At 49.4% G+C, this 14,443-nt stretch overlaps 1 protein-coding gene across 1 annotated transcript in view; it reads right to left on the bottom strand.

The window, feature by feature from the left end:
• The window catches only part of LOC148109753 (scavenger receptor cysteine-rich domain-containing protein DMBT1-like), a 118,362-nt gene that overhangs the window by 42,480 nt on the left and 61,439 nt on the right, over window positions 1–14,443 (bottom strand). Inside the window, exons 26-36 of the mRNA XM_087862502.1 lie at window positions 14,281–14,322; window positions 13,056–13,373; window positions 11,724–11,753; window positions 10,655–10,972; window positions 10,025–10,057; window positions 7,989–8,021; window positions 6,390–6,543; window positions 4,567–4,784; window positions 3,231–3,548; window positions 2,802–2,843; window positions 88–171 (exon numbers count right to left, since the gene is read on the bottom strand). Coding sequence (XP_087718628.1) covers window positions 88–171; window positions 2,802–2,843; window positions 3,231–3,548; window positions 4,567–4,784; window positions 6,390–6,543; window positions 7,989–8,021; window positions 10,025–10,057; window positions 10,655–10,972; window positions 11,724–11,753; window positions 13,056–13,373; window positions 14,281–14,322 — 1,590 coding nt within the window. The remainder of the gene's footprint in view (window positions 1–87; window positions 172–2,801; window positions 2,844–3,230; window positions 3,549–4,566; window positions 4,785–6,389; window positions 6,544–7,988; window positions 8,022–10,024; window positions 10,058–10,654; window positions 10,973–11,723; window positions 11,754–13,055; window positions 13,374–14,280; window positions 14,323–14,443) is intronic.

The following is a 14,443-nucleotide window of genomic DNA, read 5'->3' on the forward strand; positions in this document are numbered from 1 at the left end:
CAGGACAGGCCGACATCTATTCTGCTTTCATGAATTATCAGAGCGATTCACCCCCTACAAGTTATACTGTCAATGAAAGGGAGTTACCTCGCGGTGTAGGCCGACCTCGCGGCATAGGTCCACCTGGGGGCGTAGGCCCACCTCGAGGTGTAGACCCTTGAGGAATGGGAGCTGCAAAAACCAAAACCGGAGAAAATCAGGAAAGCGCTCAGCGTCACAAAAGCGTCATATACTTACATACGACTGAATGAACCTGTTACTATCCTCGAGTCTTGATACGTGGTGTGGGCTCCCTCATTTCTCTTTTCTCTCCTAATGTGGGACTCGGTGTCTCCCCTTCTTTCAGTGATTCACCAAGAAATCACAGACAACGCCCAGCTCCATGACTTGTTTTCTCTTCTGAGTTACGATCCACCAACCCCAGGGCTGTCCTGAGATGGATCGGTCGGGAGGTATGACCCACAGTAGCATCACTGGGCTTATGAGTTCATGCCACTGCAGAAAGCACAGAAAGGCATAGGGACAAGGGACAAAACCAGACAGCCAAGAGCCTCGGTGGGGAAACGCAGGTGGGACACGCATTCCATTGAAGTCGATGGGCCCCAGTGGGGAGCTTCCTCCTTTCTTGTGTCCTTTTGGCTTTGATTTCCGTGAGGCATCTATTTCTATATTCTAGATGTATCCTTGGGCACCACTGCCTGGCAGGTCAAGGGCAGGGCAGGTTTTGAAAGCCTGTCCATTGGAAAGCTGGTGCTTGTCAGAGTTTTACACTAGGGATTAGGGTGCATGGAGTTTGAAGCAAATGGGTCAGGTGCATTTGAGAATTCCTTTATCTCCATGGTCCTTTTTGGGCGGCATTGCTGCGAACCGCAGAGCAGTGAGGGCAGGGGCGCCACCGCTGCCTGCCCTTCTCAGTCTTCCAGGAAGGGTGCTGGACAGCAGCAGAGTAAATTTTCTCTGACCTAAAGTTGTCTCAGAAGGAATTCCCTTTTGGGGTGCTGGGAGGTGCAGCCCGTTAAGCATCCAAACCTTGGTTTTGGCTCAGTTCGGGATCTCAGGGTTGTGATCTCAGGGTGGTGAGATCGAGCCCCATGTCTGGCTCTGTGTTCAGGGTGGAGTCAGCTTAAGATTCTCTCTCCCTCTGCCCCTCCACTCACTTGCACTCTCTCTTCCTCTCTCTCTCTCAAATAAATAAATCTTAAAAAAAAGAGGCAAGTCCCTTTTGTTAAAATGTTTGAGATGCAGTGTTTCCCTGAGAGAATTAAATGGCAAAGCCTTATTTTGTGTGTGTGTCCTGGCAAATACATAATGCTTTATCCAGAAGTGATTCCCCTACATACGAGTGGGTAGTATTTTGACATTAAGGGTTTCATTTTCCCCCCTAATGTCTTTTATTCCATGATGCATTCTCTTGTTCACTCGTTATGCATCTGTGCCTCAGAAAAGGAATATTGTAGCAGAGAGAAAGGAGAGAAAAGCCTTCCGAGGTTTGCAACCCTAGATTGCAAGTGGGACTCCGCACGAGCTGTCTGATGAACTGAAAGCCCTGTCCTCCCTCATTTCTCCTCCTCTCTGGCTCCAGGCTAGGGGAGATGTTTCACTGGGGAAAAGCCAGAGGGCGCCAAAGGGAGGTGGCTGCTTGTCAGTGCCTTCAGGGTTCCGTGGGTTCTGCCCGCCCCCCCAACAGCTGCTGCATGCTTTGTGGGTCCCAATGCAAAATGAAAATGTGGGGCCTTAGCTGGAGATGGGGAAGTCAATAACCCCTCCTATAGGTTCACTTCTGCATCCTACACGAGGTGGGCAGCCTCCAGGGGATGGTGACCTCCACTCGGGATGCCTTTGGGATCTGGATTGGAGTGGGTCAGAGCCCCCCCCAACCAAGTGTCCCTCCAAATGTGTCGCGGTGGTGCCAGCCCCGGTTAGGGAAAGGCTGCTAGCCACCTTGCCCAGCCCCGAAACACTACAGGGTGCACCTCAGCCTTGACCTGCCCCACCCCCAGGCCCCCACTGAAGGCAGAAGGCGGAGGGAGTCCCTGCGCAGGGTTGGGAAGGAGGCTGGGTGGGGCCCAGGATGCCAGCAGGCGGTGCAGTGGGCAGCTGAGAGCCTGTCCTGGAGGGGTAGGCGGCTGCAGGAGGCAGGACCACACGTGCTCAGATATCGCTGGGATCTTGAGTCTGGAGGTCACTGCCGCGCATTGACTCTGAGTCGGTTACCAGAACAATGTGTACCCTTTTTCTATTCCTGCTGTGTTGGCGAAGTCCGAAGGCTCCCAGAGTAGCCCCAAATGGCTTCGCTTCTCACGCTCAGCCTGTTCTTGACCCTCTGGGAAGAGTGTGGCATGGACTCATCTGTGTTTTCTCCCACACTTTAATTTTCCAACTCATGTTCCTGGGAAGCAAACCTTCCTATCTTCCCTCCTCTCCATCTTGGCCCTCTTCTCAGCCATGGTGATGGAACTTTCTCCCCCTTTTCCTTCTTGCCCTTCCTTGCTCTACTGTCCAGAGGGGAGTTTTGGGTGCCATCTCATTTGGGAAATGTGGCTCTTAGCTTACTGTCTGAGCCGTTCGTTCTCAACTTGTTGCATGTTGGAACCACACAGGAGGCTCTAAATATTACTGATGACCTGGTGTGAGCCGAGAGATTCTGATGTGACGGGTCTGGGTGCGGCCTGGTCGTCAGGGATTTCAAAGCTCCCTGGGAGATCAGTGCCTAGGTCACTCTCCACCGGTGTCTAGCTCAAGACAGATTAGATTTCTTTTTCACTTGCACAGATGTTAGAAGTTCACAGTAGTGGACGTACCTGAGGGTGTAGGGGTCCCACCTGGAGCCCAGGCCCCAGCATCTGCAAGAATGAAAAAAGAGGTAAATTTAGGAAATCTAAGTTACATTTCATGAAGACCAGTAGTGGTTTCCCAGTGTGGGCAGGTCTCAAGCAGGCAAGCTTCATGTGACGTAAACAAGAACAAGGGCGTGTTAGATTCTGGAAAAGGAGCTTGGACCCGGGAGAGGTTGCAGTGACAAGGACCTGCCAATCGGGTGGCTCTGGCTTGCGTTTCTTTAGAGCAGGTCAGGCTCTCAGCGTTCCTTGTCAACCTGGCTGCGGGGGCACTCATCTGTGGGGCCACCATTCTCAGCTTCCCTGGCCCTGCTCGGTGCGCACCCTCCGCCCGTCACTCAAATTCTGCTGCTGGAAAGGTCAGAAAGAAGCTGCCGTGGGGAGAGAGGCTACCTGAGCAGATGACACCCGCGTCTTCATGGTGGCCGCAGTTGTGGTCCGACCAGCCGGAGCTAGGACACTGGCCAAGGTGGTTCTCGCTTCCTGAACACTGAATGTTATCCAGGAGGATGTTTCCAGAGCCTGGACCGAAGTGAGCCTTTCCAGGGGCTGCAATGGCCCTTCCACACCCCAGCTGTCGGCACACCACCTGGGCTTCATTCAGGTCCCAGAGGTCATCACACACGGTGCCCCAGGCCCCCTGGTGGAGGACCTCCACGCGTCCTGAGCACTGTCCAGAGCCGCCCACCAGCCGCAGCTGGAGTCCATCCTCTAAACAGAGCAGGGTTTTAGTTTGGAGCTTGGGAAGTTTTAAGTAGGAAGGATTTCTAGCTCCTGCATTTGTGTCAAAGGAAGATAAAAGCAAGAACAAAGCCTAAGTCTGTCTGGATTCAGTAATAGGGCTTACAGGCATAAGGCGAGACAGAGGAGGGTTTGAATCCAGCTCTACTGCTCTCTAGTTGTGTAACCTTTGACAAGTTGTTTCATCTCCCTGGGCCTCAGTTTCCTCATCTGTAAAATGGAGGCTCCGGCAGCATGCATCTCAGGGGGCGATGAGTGCGTGGGAGTGGGAATACAAAGCACAGTGCTCTGCACCCAGGACATCTTCGTGTCTGCAGGTCTTGCTGTGTGGGTCTCTGACACAATACTGGGGTCCTGGAGGAAGGGATCCCCAACTGTGCTTTTGGACGTGACTTGGGTAAGTGTAGATTTAATCCTCTGAAGGCACTTGGGCCACCAGGGTGTCTGTGACTTCATAAAGCCCAACGGGGATGGCTATTTCTGCGCTGATGGGCGGTGGCCCGCCAGAATGACGGGCTGCCTCCTGGAGACCTTCCCTTACTGAGTTCACAAGCTCTGCCACTCTCACCTTGGTTTCTGTTTCTCTAGCGCGTCCCCGAGAGTCCCCGAGAGCCTTTTTATTTGCTATTCTGTCTGCCTGGAATGCCCCCTCACTGTCACCCATCACATGTCCCCCGAACAAGGTTGTCCATTCCCACTCAAGCCGCAGGAGTACCCTCCCCACCTGGGCATTCTCTTCTGTCCCCCAGCCTCTGTCTTCCCACGCACTACCAGTACCCCCAAATCATCTTGTCATTTCAGCCTCACATCGCTGCCTGATTGCAGTTGCCCATGTGATGCTCTTAGTGGGAAAATCTAACAGCTACCCAGTGGGGCTTATGGGGCCAATTGTGGGGCCTTTGAAAAACTGAATCCCAGGCCTTTGCGAGTAGGGGAGTCTCTCAAGTTAGAAAACTATTCTGTCTTCTAAAGGCCTGAGGCTTCCTACCCGACTCTCCTCCGCCCTGGGGAATGACGTTGAACAGAGCATAAAAGCCAGTGTTGGTGATCATAGAATCACTTCGGAACACCACGGTCATGATGTCTGAGGAGGAGAGAAATATCACCGCTGCTGAGGCACAGAACTTCCCCATGGACAGCGAGGCAATCCTGGGGCCATCGAAGATTTCGACGGAGTCGTAGGGGCATCCGAGGATATCCTCCAGGCTGGGGGCATCGAAGTGGAATGTTAGTGGCAGGTTCAAACTTCCTAGACCTTAAAACTTAAAAAAGTGCAACAGTCATAGGATTAAATATTTGGATTTACTTTTTTTTTATTTTTTATTTTTTTATTTTATAATAATATTTTTTAATTATATTCTGTTAGTCACCATACAGTACTGGATTTACTTTAAACTGCATATTGACATATAAAGTATCAGTTAACTTCTACAGATGCCTTATTCCGTTAAGTCTTATTTTGTCTGAGGATTGTGGGAGGCTCACGGTGATGACTTAGGCACAGAGATTTGAAAATCATAATGGCTCTGGCCAATCGCCGTCTACACGGAACATTAGAAATGCCAGCGTATACCTGCAAATACAGTCTTACCAGGCCAATGCCCCCATGATCAGCAACAGCATGTAATCAACATCACGGCCAGATTTTCCTACCTCTATATTCCACAGTTTCCATGCTCAAATTCTTGGGGAGAAAAACCTCGATTTTCAAATAAAAATGCCAGCACGTAGAGGCTCTGCACCTCGGCCGTCGCTGACGAGGGATGTGCGTGAGGCTGATTTTGAAGGAACAGATTACCTATAACGGGATGGACTTTGGAGCTGTGGGTTCAAGGTTCTCACTTCCTTGTGGGCTGTCTGTGTCCTTAGGCTTCCAGCCAACAAAGACAGCATGTTTCTAGAATATTCTTCGGCATAGGGCATGCTCGACTCCATGGGCCGAGCAGTAATTCAGTGTGTGCTAAGGGTGGATTTTCATAGCATCTCTCCGTGCTGCTGTGTTTGCAGTGAGATGTGCGTCGTATACAAAACAGGCTTTGTGCAGACTCCACCCACAGAATCACATGCTGGAGAAGAGCTGGAGCTTTGACAGCAGACAGACCTAGCTGGTTAGCCTTGGGCTCGTCAATTAGCATCTCTGAACCTCAGGTTCTCATCTTTAGTGGAGAGGACAGGGGCGTATACCTTAGGGCTATAGTGATGCTGGCATATTACAAAGCATACAAAATAGGGCTGGATACACAGCCAACACTGAAAAACGTCCGTTATTATTTCATGCCACGGAAATAAAGAAAATATGTCCGTGCCTTAGAGAAATGTATTCCCTACGTGCCAGAGATGAGGCCCGGCCTCCCCTGGCTCCTTGCACTCAGAGGCAACACTGAGATGATCCAGGGCCTGGGCCTGGAGTAGGTGGCTCACGTGTGTGTATGGAAAGCCTTCTACTGCTTGCTTAAAATTTAGATAAAGGAAAAAGAAAATCTAAGAGGATAAATATTGGTACCCATCGTATAACAAGGGCAAAGCTGGTAAGGAGAATTTGGGCAACATTCTTAGAAAAAAAATCAGAAGAAGAGCTATTGTCATAAGGTTGAGTTAAATATGTCAATAAACCACGTATTCAATTTTTCAAACTAGAAGTAACTCCTTGAATAGCACTACAAAATAAATTTCATCTTCAAATTGGGAAGCATTTTGTGTTCTTCTGTCCCCCCCCAAATATTTCCTACTAAAAGAAATATCTTTATTCTGAATTCACAAACCAATATTCTTATTTAGAAAGAATCTGCTCTGAAAACGTTGTTTCCTTACTGCAAAGTTGGGATCATGAGTTGTATACGGAATTTTTTATCCACGTGAATCTCCCAAACACACTGGACGTCTGTCGGGTAGCTTTCCGGGTACAGCGGACTGGAAAAGGAGCCAGAGAGACTCGACAAGACGCCCCCGCAGGAGCTACTTCCTCCTGGAGCCAGAGGAGAAAGGATGTCAGCATGTGTCCCTGAGGCATCACCTATGGGACCCCAGTCACGACCCGCTCACACCCGGTGGTCTGGGGGAGTGAGGCAGCGACCCACCCGGTGGGCACACCCAGACTGTGTGTACCGACTTTGAGCTTAAACGTCTCTGGGGAAGGAGAGCCCATTCGATCTCGTTCTGATGGGGCGAAAGTATTAATATGCGGGAGTTCCCTGCCTTTTCCTCTCCCCGTACCCTCTGCTAAAGAAAATATTGTATCTGTCAGGTCTGTTCACTGCCTCCTCCCTCTTCTAAGGTGGCAGGATTCTTGCTTGTAGAGAGAGATGCAGAGAGGATCCACATAGGGGGTTGGGAAGGAGGGACGAAGGGACAGAGGTTGTTAAGCCTGGGTAAGGTGTGTGTTTGGGAAGTTTCAGGGAACAAGAGGCTCCAGAACAACTTTGGGGTCTGATGAGCTGGAGAGAAGGGGACGATGTGGACCGTTGAAGGAGGCTATGACTGGCCGCCCCCTTAAGTTCTTTTTCACCACCTTTTCTGGGTAGATTGTGTTTCCTTTAACTCGGTATCTACTGAGACTGGAACTTACAGGTCTTTGGATTTATAAGAGTTACACAAGCGAAATCTCATTCTTCCATATATTTTATGTCATATTTGTCAAGATCGATACTCGCGCATCTGTACACGTGCAGCACGACACACAGAAGAGCAGAAATCTTAGAATCATCCAATTATTTTAGAGGAAATTTGAGCACAGAACATGAGTTGTTGACCTTGTCCTTAAATTACCAAGTTGCTTAATTTTCTCCTTTCTGTTTTTGCCTAACTTGTCATGCTCCTAGAATTCCAAGATTCTTGGTCTTTCCTGCGACAGATGGCGGGAAGTAGGGGTGCACCCAGTCATCTCGGAGCTATCCTGTTGGTTGTGTTGTAGTTACAACTGGGCCAGGTCAGATAGACACAAAAACCCTGGGGCTGGATTTCTCGAAACCTCTTCACATGAGCTGGTGCCCATCGTGGGTGCCCCCTGCAGGACCATACCTGGAGAAGGCAGGCTGGCTACCACCAGTTGGATGAGCCACGTTCTCTTCAAGTCTCTTGTCACCCTCCCACCGACTTTGACCTGAGCAGATCCACACACCCCCTTCCCAGCCTGCCCCTTTGGTTAACAAGTCTGTATTTACAGGCCTTAGTAGTGCAAATGGATGCCCCTTGGTGAGGCTACGGTGGGGACTGAGGGGCTCCATCGGCTGATGTCCTGACTCCCCTGGTGTTCTCATGGAAGGGGCCATGACAGGACTGGCCTGGGAGGTGGACCAGCAGCCCCTCACCTGTGCTGTGCCAGCCTCTCTGTGCCACGTCCCGGGCACACTGCCCAGCATCTGCTGTGACGGTTGGTATGGAGTTACATCTCAATTTAAAACAAGTGACTACCTGTTATATGATCCCGAGAAGCTGTGGAAAGACCTAGAAGGAAAAAAAAAAAGGAGATAATGCTGACATCCAGGGGAAAAATACTGAGTGTCATCTACAAGTTAGGGAAATGTGAAGGGTGTTCTCTGAAATGTCAATGTACTTAGTGCCAACTGAGAAAGGTCTGAAGGTGCTGAGTGATATTTCTATTGTCCTGTGGTAGCTTAAGGAAGGTCACACATTCTTGGACATGCCTCCTGTCAGGAAGTGGGATCTACGTCTCTTCTCGCGAACCTGGGTGGCTTCTGTTTTGGCCAACAGAATATGGTGGAAGTGACACTGTGCCTTAAGGGACTGAAAGCTTCCACTTCTTGTGTCTGGGAACAGTGGCTTGTTCATGGCACCCTGAGCCACCTTGTAAGATGAAAGTTTAGCCTGCTGGAGAGACCATGTGAAGAGTCCCAAGACCACCTGGAAAGGAAGAGGGCCCTGACTGAGCCTACCTTCCAGCTTTCTCCTCCAAGCACCAAGCATGTGAGTGCAGCTGTCCTCAACTCTCCAGACCACCCTGGATGTGAAGCCCACCGAGTGACCCTGCTCAGAGCCACGTGGAGCAGAAGAATCTCCTATCTGAGCCCTGCCCAAATTCCTGACCCACAGCAACATAACATGTCATTAAATGGTTGTTGTGTTAAAACACTCTGTTTTTGGAGTAGCAACAGATAACCAGAATTGCTCCTTTCACTTAACATGGTCTTCCTCATTTCCCCATCATCTATGTACTTCAGCATAGCTGAGTTATATAAATTGAGAACTCTAGGTAGGCCTTCATTTGAATGTCCACTTCCTTTGACCTCCATCTGTGGCCTTTGAACTTTGGACGGTCCTCCCTCCTGCTCATGACCCCAGAACACCAAGAACACATTAAGTTCTTCTCTAAGAAAGTGTCCAAAAGAGGTGCTCCTGCCAATGACTTATGACTTGTGCACATGGAGGCAGCCAGGTTCATTCAAAGGGCAAGAAATGAGGTCTGCAAAGTCCAGTTCTGCTACTTTCTTTCTTTTCTCTCTCTTTTCTGAAAGTTTATTTATTCATTTACTTGAGAGAGGGAGAGCATGCAGGAGTCAGGGGAGGGGCAGAGAGAGGGAGGGAGAATCTCCAGCAGACTCCCCGCTGAGCACAGAGCCTGACATGGGGCTCAATCCCACGACCCTGAGATCATGACCTGAGCTGAAATCAAGAGTCGGATGCTTTACCTGACTGAGCCACCCAGGTACCCCCAGTTCTGCTACTTTCTAATTCAATTATCTCTTGTAGGCTTTTGGATCTGCTTAATCCTCAGCTCTGAGGATTAGATACGTTTATTCATACAGAAAGCGCAGCATCATTCCTGCTTCTGTACAGAGGCTCAGAAATGTCTATTGTGATGAAACAAAATGCCTTTTCATTTGCCTCCAGTATCTTCTCAGAATTTACATTGCATGTATTGGTCTGGTTTTTCTAATCTTTGTTTTTTATCATAGATGAAGATCACTCAATCCTTAAATGAGAAAATCCCTGAAATCAGGCAAAAGTCGTAAGATTCCCCAAAAGCATGTGCTTCGTGGGCAGACTGATCGTGTCAATACTCGGTTCCACCATTAACTCGCTGAGTGATCTCAGGAAAGTTACTCAACCTTTCTGTGCCTCAAATTTCTCTTCTGTAAAATATAAATTACCTTTTTGCAGGATTAACAATAATCTGAGCAAAATGTCTTCCCATCTTTGTGCTAATTTTACCTGGTCTTTGTGGAGCCGGGGCCAAGGAAAGGATGTGGTCGATGAGACTGGTGGCCAAGGGTTCCAATCCACTGGCTAGCCCTGGTACATTACTAACTTTCTTTGCCTTAGTTGACCTATCTGGAAAAGTACTTGCCTCAACGCATTATTGTGGGGATTAAGTGAGTTATATATGTGAGGGGCTCAGAACAAGGTCTGTTTCTTAGCATTTGCAAGTAAATTTGATATTATTATTATTATTGGAAAGTTGTCTGGACTAGAAAAAAATACGGACATACCTGGAGGTGTGGGAGGAGGCAGTTCTTCTGCATCTGAATGCAAAAAGAAAGGCAATAGGTCACTCTCTTTAGTGAATCCAAAGCATGGAGGGGAGGGGTAATGACGGTGCAGGTGGCAGATTGAGGGGAGAGGGTGCAGGTGGGGAATGAGGGGAGAGGACACTTGCCTTTCCAGGCCCAGGATTCAGCCTTCCTGCAGCAAGGTCCCTGGCCTTGGGAGGGGTGGGGCATAGCCGCTGGGTCATTTCTGCCCCACAGCAGACAGTGCAGGATTACCCATGACTCCTCTTCTGCTGAATCACCCAGACTACTTGTGAAAATGCAGATTCTAGCCCCCCGGCCCAAATTAGTTAGTCGTGATCTCTGGGGCCAGGGCCCGGGATTCTGCATGGCAATGCCTCTGGTGGTGCTGGTTACTCGACCCTTCGAGACCTCTCGTGTGCAACCTGGGACCGTGCAAGGGTGTGTGTAGCCCAGGGCTTGTGCAGAGCAGACGCTCAAGGATTGTTTTATGAAAGGATGAGCAAATGGGCAGATGGATGAATTTCATCTGGGATGCATAGTTTCAAAACGTCTTCAATAGCAACCTTAGAAATTATAGAAATTATTGCCCAAGAGGGGAGGGGCTACCTGAGCAGATGACGCCGGCATCTTCGTGGTGGTCACAGTTGTGCTCTGACCAGCCCGAGTGGGCACACTGGCCCAGGTAGTGTTCCAGCCCGGAGCACTGCAGGTTGTCCAGGAAGATGTTTCCAGAGCCCGGGCCGAAGTGGGCCTTTCCCAGAGCAGACACGGCCCTTCCGCACCCCAGCTGTCGGCACACGACCTCGGCTTCGTTCAGGTCCCAGAGGTCATCACACACGGTGCCCCAGGCCCCCTGGTGGAGGACCTCCACGCGTCCTGAGCACCGACCTGGGCCGCCCACCAGCCGCAGCTCTGGCCAGTCCCCTGCAGACAGAGATAGGGTGAGTGTGTGAGTCCCAGATGACCCACCCAGGGTGCACCTGCCCCAGGCCTCAGAGGCCAGCAGGACTCGCGGTTTGCGGAGGGACATGCCCGGTTGTGAACCCTGGGGCCTGTTCCTCACATTTCTGAGGTGCGTCCCTGAGCTGCAGGCTGTGGGCCCTTCAGCCACTTTAATCTGATTCCGAAGGAGTTTATGGATTGCCTTTCCGGCTGGGCATTGAGGATTCCGCTATAAACCGAAGAGATGTGGTTCCTGTCCTTGGGGCGCCTGAAGTCCTTTAGCAAATATAGACACCGCGACAATGCGCTATTCCACGGTGTGAGAAACAGTGAAGGGGAAGGAAAGGGGTGCTGTGAACAGGCTAAAGGGGGCACTGGGGACAATCCTCTTAAACCAGTGAGCAGTGGGCCAGGGAGGAGGTGGGGAAAGGCCTTTGAGCCAGTGGGAAAAGCAGATGCAAAAAGACACTGAAATGCCATTTCCTCATGCATGTATCTCTAAGAAATATGGACTCACATATACACACACACGCACACACACACACATGCACACACACACACAGCCATCACCACATGTAAAAAAAATCAAGAGTACTAATTCCATTGGCGTCTCAACGGTGGGAAAACCTCTGCAACTTAGACAGAGAGTGAACTTAGAGCTGAAAGAAAACGGCCCGTGGAAAAATCAGGGAGAGCTGATATTTGAGTCCCATCAAGATAAAGTGTGACCCACCTGGACTATTAATGAGCGATTCTTCAGCATCTGTTTATAGAAAGAATAAATATGTCAGTATGTTTCGGAAATCCTGCCTTCAATGACTGAAAACAAAAGCTTTAAGTGCATCCTTGCACGTGTTGATTAATCTGATCTGGGAAGAATCAGTCCCGTTAAATGACACAGAGCTGGGGGACCCAGACTCATCCGTGGACACAAATGAGAGCTTGTCTCATGGCTGCTTCCTGCGCGGTGAGCAAACCGTCGGGCGTGCAGGGCACGTATGGGGTCTGACTTGAGCTGCTGATTTTGTGGCAGACGAGTTTCACTTTGGGGAGTCACTGGGGGCAGCTCAGATGTAGACAATCACCCTCCAGAACATGGAAACACGAGTAACACGGGGCCCGCGAGACTGCAACGAGGTCACACCTGCCACGTGTCACAGGACGCCACGAAGCAAGCAGACGGATGGATGAAGGCACCAGCAGACATGCTTTTAAATATCCCCTCAGGTTGAAGACAAGGTACTGACATCCCCCTGAGCTCCTTTTCGTGGGGTAACTCCATGTCACAAATACCACTTCGAGTTATAGTTACTGATCTTTCAAATCACACCGGGTACTAGTTTACCGAAGACTTCTCATTATTGGAAAGGGTTATTAGTAAACGTTCCAGAAACGACTACCTTACTCCTCGCTAATTTTTGCACATGGATAAATCCAAAGTATCTGAAAAATTGTAATGTCATCAGGTGATTAAACTGAGCCATATTAGTCCACCGATTGCCTTGGGGTATTAAGGAAGATGGTAGGAAAAGTGAAAATATTCAGCCCCTTTTTCAGGTGTTAGAAAGTGCTTTACAAAAGACGGCTTGAATCCTTTCAGCACTCCTGCAAGAGAGCCATCAGTCCCCAATTTTACAGATGGAGAAACTGAGGCTCTAAGAGTTTAAGTATTGCCCAAATGCAGTCTGAGTGTTAGCACCGGCTCTGGGATCCAGACTCAAGTCTGTCCAGCTCTGACATCTTCTCAGTGCCTCTGAATGAAAGACCTTTAGATAAACTCCTTAAACATTCCCATAGTTAAATATGTTCTTTGCATATGTCAGTTTTCAGTAAAGCACACCTACCTTTGGTAAATCTTACCACCAAATTAGAAAATCGGAAGGTTTTATTCTGGGAGGCTGGCAGTTAAAATGTTGTATTTTTGACCAAGTTAGAAGAGATAAAGCAAAAAATGAATGCCACAAGTTTGAGGGCCCTGTCTTTGTCCCTGGCCAACTCTGGATTCTAGCAGGGTGGTCTTGAAGACAGTGGGACTGGCAATGACCATCTGAAAGAGGAGGGCTACCTGAGCAGATGACGCCGGCGTCCTCGTGGTGGCCACAGTTGTGCTCCGACCAGCCCGAGTGGGCACACTGGCCCAGGTAGCGCTCCACCCCGGAGCACTGCAGGTTGTCCAGGAAGATGTTTCCAGAGCCCGGGCCAAAGTGGGCCTTCCCCAGGGCGGATACGGCCCGTCCGCACCCCAGCTGTCGGCACACGACCTCGGCCTCATTCAGGTCCCAGAGGTCATCACACACGGTGCCCCAGGCCCCCTGGTGGAGGACCTCCACGCGTCCTGAGCACCGACCTGGGCCGCCCACCAGCCGCAGCTCTGGCCAGTCCCCTGCAGACAGAGACCTGGTGATCATTGCCTTCTAGGGACACTGCATATTGCCCATGACCTACTTGAACCCTCCACCCTGACACTACTATTAGGGATGGCGAACTTGATAAAAGAGCCAGTCAACTGGTCAACCTCCTAGTTGGAGGTTAATATGTAATTAAGATCATCAAAATAACATGTAGCCTAAAACATTCATTAATCCAATATCTTTGGGCCAGAGGTATGTGCCAATCTATTTTAGCTAAATGCAGAAAAACATTATAAAATAATATCCACAGTGATTTGTGGCTTTGTGGAGTGCCTTTGTGTGTGTGTGTGTGTGTGTGTGTGTGTGTGTGTGTATGTGCTCATCTTCACCTTTGTAATAACTCAGAAGGCAAGCAGAAGAGCACCAGTATGCCAACTTTATCCATAAGGAGACCGAAAGTTGGAGAAGTGAAATGATTCACCCCAAATCCCACATTTGGGAAGTAGCAGATCTAAAGTCAGCTCTCCTGGTTCCAAAAGTTCACTATTTTCTCTGCTATTCCATCTCATTGCTTCTGGAATGTCTTTGATGCTCCACTCACTTTGATAAAGCCTATTAGTGATGCAGATATAGGTTAACTATGAGCAGGACTGGCCAAATTAAAAAAAATATATATATATATCGAACCCCACTAGAAGGCGCATGGAAGCTGCTCAGGCTTTGAAGACTCTGAAAAAATGAACTTTGCTCACCCTGGGATGCCAAAGGATCCCAAGAGTTTTGGATGGTCCTAAAAACGTGCATGGAGTCAACTGGCCTATTTTGCAAATAGATGAACTACTTCCAGTTGGTTCAGTTCCTGCCCATGAAACAGGTACAAATGCAGGTACCGAGAGGAAAGGATAGTTGGTAAATGAATGAATGCATCCCAGGGCTTACCTGGTCTTGCTGTCACTGTCTTGGGTGTTGCTGTTGGGATTGCTGTGAATACAAGATGACACCCTTCAGATATAAAGGGTCGAGATGGTCTCATCCCTTAAACACCAAGATTCTGGTTGATTCATTCTCTTTAGCATCTTTATAATAAGTGACCTCCCAAATC

The sequence above is a fragment of the Ursus americanus genome, chromosome 6 (genome assembly GCF_024610735.1).
Source record: "Ursus americanus isolate L20-20 chromosome 6, mUrsAme1.1.p, whole genome shotgun sequence".
Lineage (NCBI taxonomy): Eukaryota > Metazoa > Chordata > Mammalia > Carnivora > Ursidae > Ursus > Ursus americanus.